Genomic DNA, 16,058 nt, shown 5'->3' with positions numbered 1-16,058 from the left:
TTATATATAAGTATATTCCAACCTTGTGTGAGTTCCCAATACGTACATAGTGGCTGTAAATAAAGAGTAATGGTTTTAACAAACTACTTTGGGAGAATAGACAAGCCCCAAAAAACCCTGTTTAGATGCAGAACACTCAATGAAACAATTAGCCTTTCCAAAAGTTTCTTTGGGTTGTTGGTGAACAGTGGCAGAAGACAATGAAGTGGCAAGCCTAAAGCAGGCTTTGGTGAACTCACTAATGAGAAATGAAAAGAAGTTTATGGATTAGTGGCAGAGCAGTTTAGGCTCCTATTCCTTGTTGATTGCTGAAAAGGATGTGTGATTTCATGAGAAGATCCTCTCCCTTACAAGAAAGCAATGCAATATACCCAGAAGAAGATGTCAGACAGATTAAAAAATGTGTACAATATTTCCAGAAGCTGGGAACAGATGATGGAGAAGGCAATATATTACAGTGAACCGTGGTTAGGTAAAACTATATACCAAGTAAATGTATGTCACAAAATGTTGCCTTTCAACCTGTCCCACGTTTAATGTTTTCCCATACCATACAATCTTTAAATCCATGGATACCTATACTTCAGCAAGGCACCCAATTAAATTGCAATTTACATTGGGAAGGCTTGGCATATGTATGTCTTCCAAGAGTTTTACACATCAACATTGGTAATACAAATGTGGTCACTTACTGATAACCAATCATGAAAACCAGATTTGGCTTTGACCTCTTATGCTTTTGAAAAGCAGCAGTGTGAGAACATGGAGCAGCTATTTGGTGGGAAAGTAATTGCAAGTACAGGTTATGCTGCTTATTGCACCTTGTATCAGCTTGATGCGTGAGTAGTTCATTTGCAGATGTTTCAATGCTAGCTGCCAATGGTTCATGGCATAAGAGTTGAGGGCCGTGGCATTCTTATGTTCCAATTAGCTTGCAGGCGTTATTACTGCTGATCCAAAGCTCTGCAATTGGCATCTTTCTAACAGACAGGAAATTGAGGCAGTTGTCTTTAGTCATTGGCAAGTAAGTGTACCAAGTCTCTAAATATGATCTTGGGGTCTGCTGACTTCTCTGGCATACACATTTTAACTTCCACCAGCTACACCAGGGAATACTATATTTGATACTAAAATAAAAGCAAAATACTGCAGATGCTGGAGATCTGAAATAAAAACAGAAAGTGCTGGGAAAACCAGCTGGTCTGGCAGCATCTGTGGGGAGAGAAACAGTTAACATTTCAAGTCCAATATGACTCCTCTTTAAAACTCATGTCAGAATTTTGAACAGCAGCATAGAATGTTGACCCTGTACCTTGACAAGATGGACTCCAGAGGCCAGGTGACTTCTTGTGGTTTCAGGGACTAACTTCAAATCTGGACATGTCTCTGCAAAGTTATTAAAATGTAACTGGCCTTCCCAGGTGTTGATAACTGCCTTCTCCATGTCAATTGAAGACATGTCCAGTGTCACCACCACCTTCTCAAGGGCAACTAGGGCCGGGCAATAAATGCCAACCCAGCCAGCGAAGCTCACATCCTGTGAATGAATTGTTAAAAAATTCGTGTACTTCCATCTTTATGGGACCAGCAAATCTAGCAGGTTGCCTGCTAGATTTGCTGGTCCCATAAAGATGGGAGTTCAAATAAAGGCATTCAGGGGGCTGCTCATAGCTGGAATGTTGATGGGATATCATTCATTCTCTATTGTGACAATTACATCTGCAATTAACACATTATGTGGACAATTGAATGCATTAACACTGTCACATGGCTGAAACTTGCTGGAGTTGGCCAATATCCTAATCCATAAGACCAGCCCAGTGAGTCAGTCTGAGATGCCAAGACTGGAGGGAAGCCATCTCTCTCCCAGCACAAGATTGGACCTTGTCTCAAAAAGAAAGCCATCTCAGGTAGTGAAGTGGGCAAATTGGTTTTACCTGCAGGATTATAAATTGTTACTACAGGAGTATGATTAAAATTTCATCTGAAAAGGCCAGAAACCTCTGAACTCCACTGTCCCCAGTGAACCAAGAGGAAATCCTTCAGGCCTGCAATGTTTCAACCTCCATCTTAAGGACTGTTTAAATAAGTGACCTATTTCTTTTATTCTTTAAGTAATTTGAGTGCATGTTACATCTTTGGAAATCATCTTTTCTTGTTTGTGTGCATCTCTGATATGAGGAGTGGGTGCTTGTTGCAATTACATTTCAGGTGTTGTGACATGTAAATGTTAATCATTCCTTAAACTTACGAGAAAGCCTGTTTCGTGTCTGTTCCTTAAAATTGCAGCACTCAAGGGGTTAACACACTCCTCAAAAATAAATAGAGAAGGGGAAAAATTATCTTGCCTCTGTCCCCATCCATAATAGTGTGAGAGGCTTGAATAAATAAGTTGAAATTGTTGATCACCTTTGCTTAATTGTTTCCCTACAGTAGAATTCATTTGACTCAGCATTATGAATCCCAGGGCTTTGCAAGGTCAAGAGATTTCTTCCTTTCTGAGGGTGAGCGTACAACTTGCCATTTGCACAGTGTTTTGATCATCTATTTTATATCTTTGCCACAGGTGTCAACTTCACTAGCACAATATTTCTGTTAATGATCGCCAATGATAATGAAAAAACATTTTTTCAGTGATAGCAGTTTCCTCTAGATTGAGAAGTTGAGATGGAAATCACAAAACTGTTAATCCTTACAGGGGTCCTGCTGCAGAAATGTTGGAAAGCAGTACGGTAAAGCTATTAATTCAACTCTTCCCCCTCCCCATCCTGTTAATTTGGTAGTTTCTCCAATTATCTTTGTGCAACGACATCATCAAAACTCTTTTTTAAACAAAAAATGGAAAACATGTAGGGGGTAGATGATGTCTAGAATGAACTCCAATTAAAAAGGTTAATGTAACTGTTAATACCTTCAAAAAGTTCAATGAAAATTTACTTGAGAATAAAAAAGAATGTTGTAAGGATCATTATAGATATGCTTGATCAAATACTGTTATGGGACCATAGAAATGTCATCTGTGGTATGCATATGGTCAGGTTTCAATGATGTAAATTGTAATGTGAGACTGATATACAGGAGTTTTACTTTTTTATTACCTTTGGATGGTCAGGGAGAAATCTCACTGAAATTTATATGCTATAAGGTTTTGCTTATGGCTGGCCCTCTTCCTTAGGAGATTAAATAAATAGAGATTGAGACCATGATAGGACTAATTGTATGTTCTTTGTTGGAGTATCAGAGACTAAATTCTAGATTCTCATTTCCTATGTTTTCAAAGATTTCTTTTAAATAGCTACAGAAATGAATAGTTTTCTGAAATAATAGGTAGCTATTTATCAATAGTTAGTAAATCTATTTAATCTTTTAAAATGTGCAAAGGGAATTACAGTCTCCAACATCTGCAAAAAATCATACAAGAATCTAATAAAAGGCTATTTGCTTCATAACAGCTTGTCTGGTTGAGTCCTGGTGCTTTCAAACTCTGTCTCTGCTGAGTTCATTATCTCTCCGATGGACAGCTCGTAGCAAACAAGTTTGCGATTTAGTGCTACTCTTTCATTTTTAGCTTGTTGACTGCTTTATCTAACTCAAAATACACCTATTTTAACAGATTATTTGTATTTGATACTTACATATACAGTTCATCGCAGATTCAGAGTTCTGTATGTTCTCTGCAGTTCAGCAGAGCCATTTATTTTGATGGAATCACACAAAACAGAAGTAGACCAATAAATAATCACATCATATTTGTGTCAGTTCTCTGGAAGAGCTATTCACTTAGTCCCATTTCTCTGACCTTTCCCCTAGGCATTTATATTGTTTCTTTTTTGAATATTTTTAGCCACTTGCTTTATTATGGCTTCTGCTTCACCATTATTTCTAGTAGGTCATTTTATGTTCTTACCATGCTATATAAAAAAATCTCATGTATTCCTTCATTCTTTTTGTAACAATTTTAAACTTATGCCCTCTAGTTACTGAATTACAGACCAGTTTTTTCCCCCACTTAACTTAAAATCTTTCACAGGTCTGATGTTACTGTAAACCTGTGTGGTTCAGTGAAGAGGATTTAAGCTACTTTGGGTTGAGTGAAGTACAGACTGATCATTTTAGTATTACTCCTTTGCTTTTGTACCCTATGCTTCTATTTGTAAGAATAACTGTTGACATGGAGGCTCAGGAACTGAATCTTAGCATGGTTACAACACAGAACCTGCGTCAGTGTTACAAAGCACCAAACTGACTAAATGAGCCGAGAGTGCACTCTTTCGTATATGTGCACGAAAGAGCGCACTCATCTTCCTGAGGCTAGGTGCTGCCTCAGGGAGATCGGCGCCAAACTTAAAAATGGTGAAGGGGCAAAAACAAAATTTCCCTGACATGTCCCCTCATGTGACACTGTCACATGAGTTGGGACATGTTCATCTCTTTAGAACATACATTTATTAAAATTTTTAAAAACCCTCATGAAATCTCACCCCGCCCGTGGTTGAAGTTTCATGCTTTTTCTGAAGCCCACCAGGGCTCCCGGCCTCCCCGCCAACCTTAAAGTTGGACCATTAAGTATCTCAATTAGTTTTTAAATAGCCTCAATAGGCCGTTGACAGGTCGGCGGGCACACAGCTGATTCGGCTGCGCTCCCGCCGACCTGAAAATTGAAATGACGTGGGGCTGATGTCGGGAGTTCCGCCTGACGTTATCCTGCGTCATTTGACGTGTCAGTGAGCGGGACCCGCCACCCGCTCACTGACCAAAAGATCCTGGCCATGAAATTTTTGTAGAAGCTGCTAAAAATAGGAAGAATATGCAAAAAAAAAAGTCTGAGTTAAGCAAATGACCAATTTTTACCCATTTGTATTTTAATTTTACATTTTTGAAAATCTATTAACTTTTTTTTGTTATAAATCAGCCTTTCGGACATTGAAATTTTATCTAAATGTACATCTTCAATTTGGATCACTGTCACTGCTCATGCTGGATTGTCATTGGTGTTCAGTCCTAAATTGCTGTGCCTATTTTGGTTTCCAGCGTGTTGCTCACAGCTGAACAACGCAGATAGATTTTTGATTGCTAAGGGAGGCAGCAAATCACAGAATCTCACAGTTCAGAAGAGGCCTTTCGGCCCATCAAGTCTGCACCGACACGTGAGAAACACCGGACCTACCTACCTAATCCCATTTTAATCCCAGTAAAGCGGCAGCAAAGGCACAATTAAACCAACTATCTTATTGAATAGTGGAGCAGGTTCGATGGGCCGAATGGCCTACTCCTGCTTCTATTTTTTGTGATCTTAATAGCTTACAAACAATGGATGTAAGAAGCACCCACAAGAGTTCTCAGTCTAACACATTCTAATGCTCAAAGTAAACAGAGGAAAAAACTTCAACAAATTTGTAAGCAATCCTACAACCAGGCTATCAATGCCACAAAAATTAAAATATACTTTACTTTGCAATATCCATTGCCTGATGGATAAGAAACAACAAATCAACCACCATGCATCATCCTGGTCATTAATAAATCATTTATTCACAGATTTGGCTTGTTTATTTATTGTAGTATGCACCACACAGTCACATGATGACTACTGTAAAGCAATGACATTTCACATGAGTTAACTTTCACCACTTTCTACAAAATAGTCTGTAGGAAAGATCTTCTTGACCTCAGGTGTTGTCTGATACAAAGAAGAAATGATTTAAGATTGTAAAAGTTTATCCACGTGAAATTATTCCATCTTCAAGGATGTTTTACACAGTTGATACAAGTATTCTAACAAATTTTAGTACTTCTCTAATGAGCTAAATATCAAACTGTGGAGCTTTACTTCAGTTTTGTCATATCATACAATACTGCTGTTCAGTGATTGTTGATGGTACACACAGATACGATCCTAGTCACCTATCTCACCGTTCTATGCTCTGTGTAAAGTACTGTTCAAGCAGAGTTTCGCCATACTAGATTTTGGAATAATCAAGTTGTTTATCAATGATTTACAATATTGTTTTTTTTTAACTGCTACAACTTAATTTGAAAACCAAGTGAAAGATAGAAGTTGTTTAAGGAAATGCAATGCTTGCTGATTATATTGTAGAATTCAGGATTCATAAACTGGCAAATATTTCTCCTTTGCAGAGATTCAGAATCGTTTGAACGACAGTCGCATTTTTGCACCATAACAAACTGATTTTTTTTTTTACAGAGAGATGGTCAAGACAGAGAACGTCAATGTGTTTCATGATGCAAGGAAAACAGTGCCTAAATGGTTAAGAATACAGACAATGGCTGAATTGCAAAGCAGCTGGATTCACCTACACCTTCACATGCCTTGTGCTTTTCCATTAAACCATGCTAGAATCAATACTGTTCATATATCAGTGCAACATTGTCCTAGCTTGACTAACTAAACATTCATTATTTCTTAAGAAATGATTTATAAAATTGCACTAAGCAATTAGAGAGCTTGGTAACGAGAACAGGTTTCATTAAAAGGGAGAATTTGGTGAGCGAACAGTCTCAGAAGAGCTTGGTGAGTAATCTTCAGATTCAGAGTTGTGTTCTGGTGCATTGGTTTGTACCACGTAGCCTCTCCTCACATCCTGGTTGCATCTTCTTCGGAAAACCTGCCTCTCCTTATCAAGAGCGGTGGTCTGTCAGGGTCATAAAATAGTAAATGAGAAAAAAATCAAGTTTGGGACAAATATAGGAACATAATCTAATATTAAACAATATTACAATCAATGGTTAATCAATGTATATTTCATTGGTATGTTTTATTCATGGCTATTTCACAATTTTTTTGTATTTTTAAACTTGTGAATTTTAGAAGCATTCCAGCATTGGCATTGTTCATATTGCACGAAACCTCATTTATTATAAAATAATGCTTGCAGGACTTTTGTTCAAGTTAGCTCTCTGGTACACAGGAAAATCATTTGATTACACTCACTGTGAAATGGGAAATTCATACAACAGTAGATCCAGCCTAGCCCCATGATAAGATTCTTATTGACAGCATTCCATATATTGTAAGATCTTAAACTCAAGATTTTTAGCTCAAGGTCTTTTCCATGTTATGGACCATAATGTATGCCTGAAATGCAGGAATACTAGGACCTCTGTTACAGTGAGGCTGGAGATGGCATAAAATCCTTAATTTGCCCTCTTTGAAGAAAGGGATTCATTTTCTCAATTTATCTTTGCTGCCCCTGCCACACACAGCCCCCATTCCTATAAAGGTTGACTCCTTCCTGAGGTTGCACTTTGTATTGCCCTTCAGTACTTCGTTCAATTGGTCTTTATTTATATCTAAGGTTTAAGTAGTTCTAGCCTTTCTTTTAGAATTATAATCACAATCATAGGCTTGCAGACTTTGCATATTGTGATCTCCAGAACAACAGAAATCCTGGAATTCCATGAAAATTGAATTTGATCTACTCAGTCACTATAAGCCAATGGCCCTGATTATATGAATAGCAATCTCTTTGTACAATATAGCAAGGCCACTGGATTTCTGTTTCCACACAAAAAATAAACAGAATCATGGAATGTAATCCTAAAACATCGGCAAAATTGCACTTCCCCCATGTAATGTAAATATATTTAGCGTATGCATTCACCACAAAATTACAACCCTGCTTATAAAATATTATCTATGCATACTAAATGGAAAACAAAGTTGAACATGTGGAATTTACAGAGGAAAGCAACCTTGGTTAATCATGAAAGCTAATGTGTTTATATATATTCACTTTCCCATTATTGATAAATTTATTTTGTTAGTGTTGTATTTTATTCCTGATTTGCTGAGGCGGAAGCAATAATCTTTGAAAAATAAAAATCAGAAAATGTTTAGGTTAAAAAATGAATACATAAACGAAAATAATTTTAAAAATAAATAAAAGTGCTTTTCATGTTCTCCCTGAATTTATGTCTTTCCATCATAAGAATAAAAGAAATAGGATCAACCTGCTCCGCCGTTCAATGCAATCATGGCTGATCTTTAGCCTCAACTCCAATTTCCCACTTGCTCCCAGTATCTCTCAATTCCCTGAGAGATCAAAAATCTGCCTTAAATATATTCAGCGATGGGGCATCCACAACTCTCTGGGGTAGAGAGCTGCAAACATTCACAACCCTTTGACTGAAGCAATTTCTCTCATCTCAGCTCTAAATGATTGGCCCCTTATCCTGAATGTGTCCCTGTGTTCAAGATGCCCCATCCAAGGGAATCAACCTCTCATTGCCTACTCTGTTAAGCCTCTTTAGAATTTTGAATGTTTCAATGAGATCACCTCTCATTCTCCTAAACTACAGAGAGAATGGGCCCAATTTACTCAACCTCTGATCACTGGTTTCTGGAATGAAAGGGTTGTCCAATCTCATGAACCTTTACTGTACTGCCTCCAATGCAAGCATATCCTCCTAAAGTTTGGAAACCAAAACTGCACACAGTACTCCATGTGTGGCCTCATCAAAGCCCTGTATGATTGTAGAAAGACTTCCTTATTCTTATACTCCAGTCCCCTTGCAATAAAGGCCAACATACCATTTGCCTTCTTAGAAGCTTGCTGTATACCCAAGCCCCTCTGAACATCAGCATTTACAAGTTTCATGTCTGTTTAAAAAATATTTTGCTTTTCTATTCTATTTTCTACTCTTACCACTAAAGAATAACATTTGCCCACATTATACCCCTTGCTGCCTAATCACTTAACCTATCTATACCTCTTTGCAGACTTTTTGTGTCCTCCTCACAGCTTACATTCCCACCTAGCTTTGTATTGTCAGCAAACATAGATATATTGCTCTATGTCTCTTGTCTAAGTCATTAATATAGATTGTAAATAGCTGAGGTCCCAGCACTGATCCTTGCAACACTCCACTAGACAGAGCCTGAAAACTTAAAAATGTCCGGTTTATCCCTATTCTTTGCTTCCTGTCCGTTAAACAATCCTCTATCCATGCAAATTGTTACCTCCAACTCCATGGGCCCCTTATCTTCTGTATCAAGCTTTTGTGTGGAACCTTCTTGAATGCCTTTTGGAAATCTAAGTATACAGCATATATATACCAGGTTCCCCGTTATTTGCCCTACTTGTTAGATTTTCAAAAAATTCTAATAAATTTGTCAAAGACAATTTCCCTTTCTTAAATGATGACTTTGCCTGATTATACTATGATATTACAAATGTATTATTAAGACTTCCTTAAGAGGTTCCAGCATTTTTCCAATGACTCATGTCAGGCTAACTTGCCTATAGTTCCATGTTATCTCTGTCGTCCTTTCTTGAATAGTGATGTTACATTTTCTTACTTCCAATCTGCTGGAACCATTTTAGAATCTAGAGAATTTTGGAAAATCATAACCAAGGCGTCTGCTGTTACTTTTTTAGCACCCTAGCTTGTAGGACATCAGCACCTGGGGATTTGTCAGTTTTAATCCCTTAAGTTTCTCCAATACTTTTTCTCTGCTTTAATTACCCTAACTTCCTCACTCATTATTAGCCCCTTGGTTATTCCCTGTTTCTGGTATGCAATTTGTGGCTTCTACTGTGAGGACAGGCACAAAATATTTATTCAATGTATCCGCCGTTTCCTAATTTCCCATGGTAATTTCTCCTCTCTTTGCCTCGATGGGACCAACATTTATTTTAGCTCCTCTCCTCCTTATTACATACTTGTAAAAGTGTTTACCTTGCAGTCTGTTTTTATATTCAGGGCTAGTTTTCTCATTTCTTTTTTTCCCTTTTTGTCAACATTTTTGGTGGTCCTTTGCTGCGTTCTAAAACACTCTGGATCCTCAGGCTTACTGCTATTGTGTGTAACATTATAACCCTCTTCTAACACTACTTTTAACTTCCTTAATGAACCATCAATGGATCCTTATTGCTGAGTTTTTGTTTTTCAATGCAATGTATTTTTGTTGAGCATTTTGAATTGTTTCTTTAAATGTTTCCTACCATTTATTTACTGCCATGCCTTTTAGTCTACTTGCTCAATGAACTTTAGCCAGCTCTCCCTCACACCTATATAATTGGCTTTCTTTAAAATTCTTGTTTGGGACTCGAGTATGTTGCTTTCAAACTTTAATATGGAATTCAATTGTATTATGATCACTTTTTCCAAGGTTATTTTTTACTATGAGATTACTAATTAACCCTACCTCATTGCACAATTCTAGATCTTACAGGAAACTGGCAGAAAGCATTCTGCAAAGCCATCTTCCAGGTCACCTTTTCCAATTTGATTGGTTCAGCCTATCTGAAGATTAAATTCCGCCACTGTTATTACATTGCCTTTGCCTTTGTTACAAGCTCCAGTTATTTCTTGCCCAATCCAATGGTTAGGGGGTCTATAAACTACTCCCAACAGTGTTTTCAAATTCTTGTTATACCTAACCTCCAATTAACCTGATTCTACTTCCTGATTTTCTGAGCCAAGAACCTTTACCACTTCTGTCCTTACATCACCCTTTATTATCGGGGCTGCTCCTCATCCTCTACCATTCTGCCTGTCTTTTTGAAATGTTGTGTACCCTGATTTATTCATTTCCCAACGTTGATCACTTTGTCAGGCGGGCTCGGCAGGAGTGGGCGGGGCCAGTCAGGAAGCTGACTGCTGTCCGCGAAACGGGCCAGACTGTGATTTCATGCTTGCAGGCCAATTAAGGCCCACTCAACATGAAACACGAGCGTCAGCGCTGCCTGTGCAGGGCAGAAGGCAAGCATGAGGGTGTGCTTAAAAATCTCCCAGGCACAGAGCTGCCTCAGGGAGATGAACAGTTTTACAAATTAGAAATAAAGATTTTAAAGATGTTATAAAACATGTCTCCTCTGTCACCTGTGGATGAGGTTTCCAAAAAAAATGCAAAGGCCACTTGGCCTTTTCGCCTGCCCGCCAACCGTAAGGTTGGATGGGCGGTGAAAAATTTGTTTCAATGACCTTGTTAATGGCCTTAATAGGCCTTTTAATTGTTGGCAGGTACTGCTGATCGAAATATTGCGCAACTGTGCTTTGACATCGGGATGCTCACCCGACATCAACGCATGCCATTTTACACTCGAGCGGGTCAGACTCTCACCCGTCCGCCGAGGTAAAAATTCTGCCCCATGTCTCTGTAATGACAATTACATCAAAACCATTTATCTCTAACTGTACCATTAGTTCATACTGAGAATGCTTTGCACATTCAGATAAAGAGCCTTTAATTTATTTTTACTTATTATTTGCATGGAACTTACTCACTGATGAGCTATTACTGTTAAACACTCTGTCCAGTCCTGTTCCACACTGCTTGTACCCGAATTGCTACAGCATTCTATTGTCTCTACTTTTCTCTCTAGATTTCTAAATCTCCCTTCACCTGAACCCTTCCCCTCCCTTTTATTTTAAAGACCTACTCCTAGCCCTTGTTATATGATTTGTCAGGACATTGATCCCAACCTGGTTTATGTGGAACCTATCCCAATGGAAAGAGCTACCTCTTTCCCAAGTACTGGTGCCAGTGCCCCATGAATCAATCTGCTATGCCAATTGGCATGTGGCTCAGGTAGCATTCCAGAGATTATCATCTTTGAGGTTCTGCATTTTACTTTGGACCTTAACTCCTCAAACTCTCTCAGCAGAGCATCAATCCTAGTTCTACCCCTATGTCACTGGTTCCTATGTGGACCATGACAACTGGATCCTGCCCCTTCCGCTCTAAGTTCACCTCCAGCTGCAAAGAGATGCCTTTCACCTTGGCACCGGGCAAGCAAAACAACCTTTGGAACTCCTGATCGCAACTGCAAAGAACAATATCAATCCCTCTGACTATATTGTCCCCTATAACTACCACATTCCTTTTCACTTCCCCACTTAAATGGCATCCTGCACCATGGTGCCATTGTCAGTTTGCTCATCCACCCTTTGTTCTCACCCATACAAGTATAAAGTGTCTCGTATCTGTTGGTCAAAGTAAAGGGCTGTGGTTCTTTCATCATTACATACTGGATCTGATACCTGCATCGACCCCAGCTGACTTCCATATAGTATAATGAGACTTTTACTTCCACAACTCAGGCTGGCTGGACTGTTGCTTATGAGTTATAATGAACTTCAAAAGTGGAAACAGAAAACAATTTAACAAAGAAAGCAGTGAGCATTCTATTTACAATACTTGAAGCGTTAAATTAGATTCATTATTTTATGGATACTCGGCTTTCTCTTTAATATTTGGAAGATCAGAATAAACTAATGATACCGTTGAGCCACTGTCACTTTGCTAGTATGGAACATTCAACATTCTGAAAGTCATTAAGAGTTATAACTAAAAACATGGTTTAGACACTATGCCAAAAATAAGTATGACATGTCAACATACTCCTAGTCTAAAGATTTTGTTCTTGAAACGCATTGGCACAGCTTCTGTTGAAAAGTTGGTTAAGATTGCCATCGCATAAACTTCAGAATGGTACCATCAAACACATTGCAAGGCACAACCCATCTGCATTTGTCAAGACAGGTGAAGATACCAATTTATGATCAGTGATCATCCTGGTAGACATACAGACTTTGTTGTATCTAAGTTTTGCTTCTGTCTGCAGATAATGCAAGTGCGCCAATATCTAGGGCTGGTAAGTCTTGGTTTTCAAAGAGATATCCTTTCTGTTTGGTTTTGCCTTCAATTAAGTCTGCAACACATCACTTGTAAAAGAAAGTTTTGCAACTGAAACTTGGAGGTTGTCATTGTCCTGTACTATGCATTGTTTCCTGTCCCTGACTTACTGCAAATTGATAGTGTTAAAGCCCTTTTGCTTCAACGCCTAGGGAGATGAATGGCCAATTCAATGTGCTCATGGAAAACCCAGTAGTATATAGTGAAATTGGGCAGCCTATCATGCTGTTGTTGCTGTTTAGTGGGAATGGAGATGAATGTTGAATAACGCATAGTTATCTACTTGATACAGCTATGGAAAGCAAGGTTGCTGATACCAGCGTTGTCCCCTTCTGTCTCCTGGAAGGAGCCAGGCTACAGTAGAGATATCACTGGTGTCAGCAAATTTGGCAGTGGTAGTCACATCACTATGATGGAAAGTGGCCACAAATCCTATAACAGGTGGCACAGCTCAATAACTGCCCTCTTCCTGAATTAATGTTTGTGGTGTCAGGTTTTCTCCACAATTGCCAAGTATCTATGCTTCAGACTGTAGATATGGTTGATGGTATAATGGGGGATGCAGCCAGTCTGCGTCTGGTGCTCTCTGGTATCCCTGGCATCCTCTCACTGTTTTCTTAACATTTTTCCATTAAAGCCACTGAGACTTGAGAACTGAAAGCAATCTCTAAAGTACACCAGTATAGCAACAAAAGTAGTGAAGAGTGCAGCTTTAAGAGGTCTGTTCCATACACATAAGAAGCTAGCTGGCCTTTAGCCCTCAACCGAAATGGATGAGATTAGCACAATGTACATGAAACCAGGAAAATCACAGTATTTTAATCAATATTTAGAATCAGATTTGAATTATAGTGAAACTCTCAGACAGCATGTTACCATTAGGCAATCAAATCAGGAATTTAAAGTGCAGTGTACATGCAGGAAGCAAGTGAGTTAAAGATCTCGTGATTTTTCCACTCTCCTGTAAGCATCGCCTGCCGAGATGAGCATTTTCACCACCATGCATACTTTATGACTTTTAATTACTTAGAAACATTGACAAAAAGGCTATTAAAATAACACCCAAAATAATTTAACATCAAAAAGTAGATTATTTGAATCTTAGGTATTGCACTGATTGAGAGTAGAGATTATGGTGTGGTAAAAGCATGCACTCTAAGAGCAAGTCCAGCTATCTGAGTTCAATAGCTATGCTGATGTACTAATGGCCATAGTAAATGTTTCTGAATGTTTTATGCTAGAGTAGGGGCCCTTGAGCTGATTAAAACCCTCTGTTGGCCTTGTTTTTTTAAAAATAAGTTCTTTGTCCTTATTCCAATGCACAAAATGCTAGTACAGTCATAACTATATAACAATTTTTTAAAATAACCTCATATTTGCCGTATAATCAATGAGAGAAACTAAAGCTAATGCTTAATAAAATGGATTTAACAGACTTTCAGCAATTTCAGGTTGTGATAATGAGCCGCTGATGCTATGTAAGAATTTTACAATACTGAAATTGGAAGCAGAAATCCCATTACTGCAACCCGTTTTAATCGAAGTTCGAGATCAAATATCCATGAAGAGTATTAGTTTTCATGTTAATATGCTTCCCTAAATGGCATCAATAAGATGCACAATGAAAAAGATAAATTGTTATGACATTTCCCATCATTCTCAGTTCTTGTGCTTGCACGCAAGAACAATCTCTCTTTTTAATGTTTTTGATGATTTTTTTTTACAGTCGTGTTCTGGGAAATGGGATACTACCTTATTTTGGAAACTCAGTGTTACTGTTCAGCATTCTCCGGTTCCCTTTATTTTGACCAAGCAGTAGTGTGCCCTGATTTTCAGTCTCGGCAGAGTGCCCTTTATTAAATTAGAGGCATTTTTCATTTCCCACAATAGTTAACTTAGGATTTCTCTAAGCAAGACTACCAATTCAGAGCCAAATTGTGGGGAATTTTGAGCTTTAGACCTACACTAAATAGAAATTGGGTTGCAACAGCTCATGCTCATTTCCTGTAGGATCTATGCCGCTAAAACAGGGGAGAGACTTTCATACCATTAGAGTGGACTGGAATCACATCCAAGGCTCCAGAGGTGAAATACCCCCTCTTACCCTCTCAATCTCAAACCTAAACAAGAAGGGGAACTAATCAACATTCTATACTTATTCTTTGTGACCAGAGAAGGAAGTAAGCTGGGATTTTTTTTCTCTGTCACAGGATGCAGGCGCCACTGGCTAGGCCAGCATTTGTTGCCCATCCATAATTGCCCTTGAGAAGGTGGTGGTGAGCTGCCTTCTTGAACCGCTGCAGTCCATGCGGTGTAGGTACATCCACAGTGCTGATAGGGAGGGAGTTTCCAGGACTTTGACCCAGCGACAATGAAGGAACAGTGATATATTTCCAAGTCAGGATGGTGTGTGGCTTGGAGGAGAAATTGCAAGTGGTAGTGTTGCCATCGATCTGCTGCCTTTTTCCTTCTAGGTGGTAGAGTTGCGGGTTTGGAAAATGCTGTCAAAGAGCCTTGGTGAGTTGCTGCAGTGTATCTTGTAGATGGTACATACTGCTGCCACTGTGCATCAGTGGTGGAGGGAGTGAATGTTTAAGGTGGTGAATGGGATACTAATCAAGCGGGCTGCTTTGTCCTGGATGGCGCTGAGCTTCTTGAGTATCGTTGGAGCTGCACTCATCCAGGCAAGTTGAGGGTATGTACAACCATTGGTACTGCAAAGAGCTCTTTAAAGGCAGCTATAATTTCACATTCTCTCAGTGGGAGAGCTGAATTTAAATCTTGGTTATAATTTACAGTTATACACAGTTTGCTTTGCAATGTGAGTACAATCTTATGATCTAGGCGGGGAGAAATTGTTTCTTGATGTATTGTTCGAGGTGAAGTATTTTGCCAATACAGATGTTTTGAGCTGAAATGTACTGTGAAAAGTGGAAGGCACTAATGTTGGGAGAGAAGAATAGCAAAATGCTTTTCTTATTCTTTCATAGAATGTGGGCATTGCTGGAAAGACCAGCATTTGTTACCCATCCCCAATTGCCCTAGGCCATTTCAGAGGGCAGTTAAAAGTCAACCATATTGGAGTCATACATAGGCAGATTTCCTTCCCTGAAGGATATTAGTGAACCAGATGGGTTTTTATGATAATCGATGATAGTTGTCATGGTCTCCATTCCTAATACTAGCTTTCTATTCCAGATTTATTAATGGAATTTAAATTCCAACAGCTGCCATGGTGGGGTTTGAACTCACATTCCCACAGCATTAGCCTGGGCCTCTGGATTACTAGTCTGGCGATATTACCATTATGCCATCATCTCCCCTGTAGACTGCAGACTGCGTTGGAGATATAAAAAAGCAATTGTCTTTGCTGGAATGATTCCCTGTAAATTTAGCG

General features: G+C 38.8%; 1 protein-coding gene across 3 annotated transcripts in view; it reads right to left on the bottom strand.

The window, feature by feature from the left end:
- Positions 1-5,507: 5,507 nt before the first annotated feature.
- The window catches only part of dclk1a (doublecortin-like kinase 1a), a 317,723-nt gene continuing 307,172 nt past the window's right edge, over positions 5,508-16,058 (bottom strand). For all 3 annotated transcript variants that reach the window (XM_078545311.1, XM_078545312.1, XM_078545313.1), the window contains one exon: positions 5,508-6,653. In XM_078545311.1, coding sequence (XP_078401437.1) covers positions 6,596-6,653 — 58 coding nt within the window. In that variant the 3' untranslated portion in view covers positions 5,508-6,595. The remainder of the gene's footprint in view (positions 6,654-16,058) is intronic.

The sequence above is a fragment of the Cetorhinus maximus genome, chromosome 7, assembly GCF_964194155.1.
Source record: "Cetorhinus maximus chromosome 7, sCetMax3.hap1.1, whole genome shotgun sequence".
NCBI lineage: Eukaryota > Metazoa > Chordata > Chondrichthyes > Lamniformes > Cetorhinidae > Cetorhinus > Cetorhinus maximus.
This window is presented reverse-complemented; position numbering and strand designations above follow the sequence as displayed.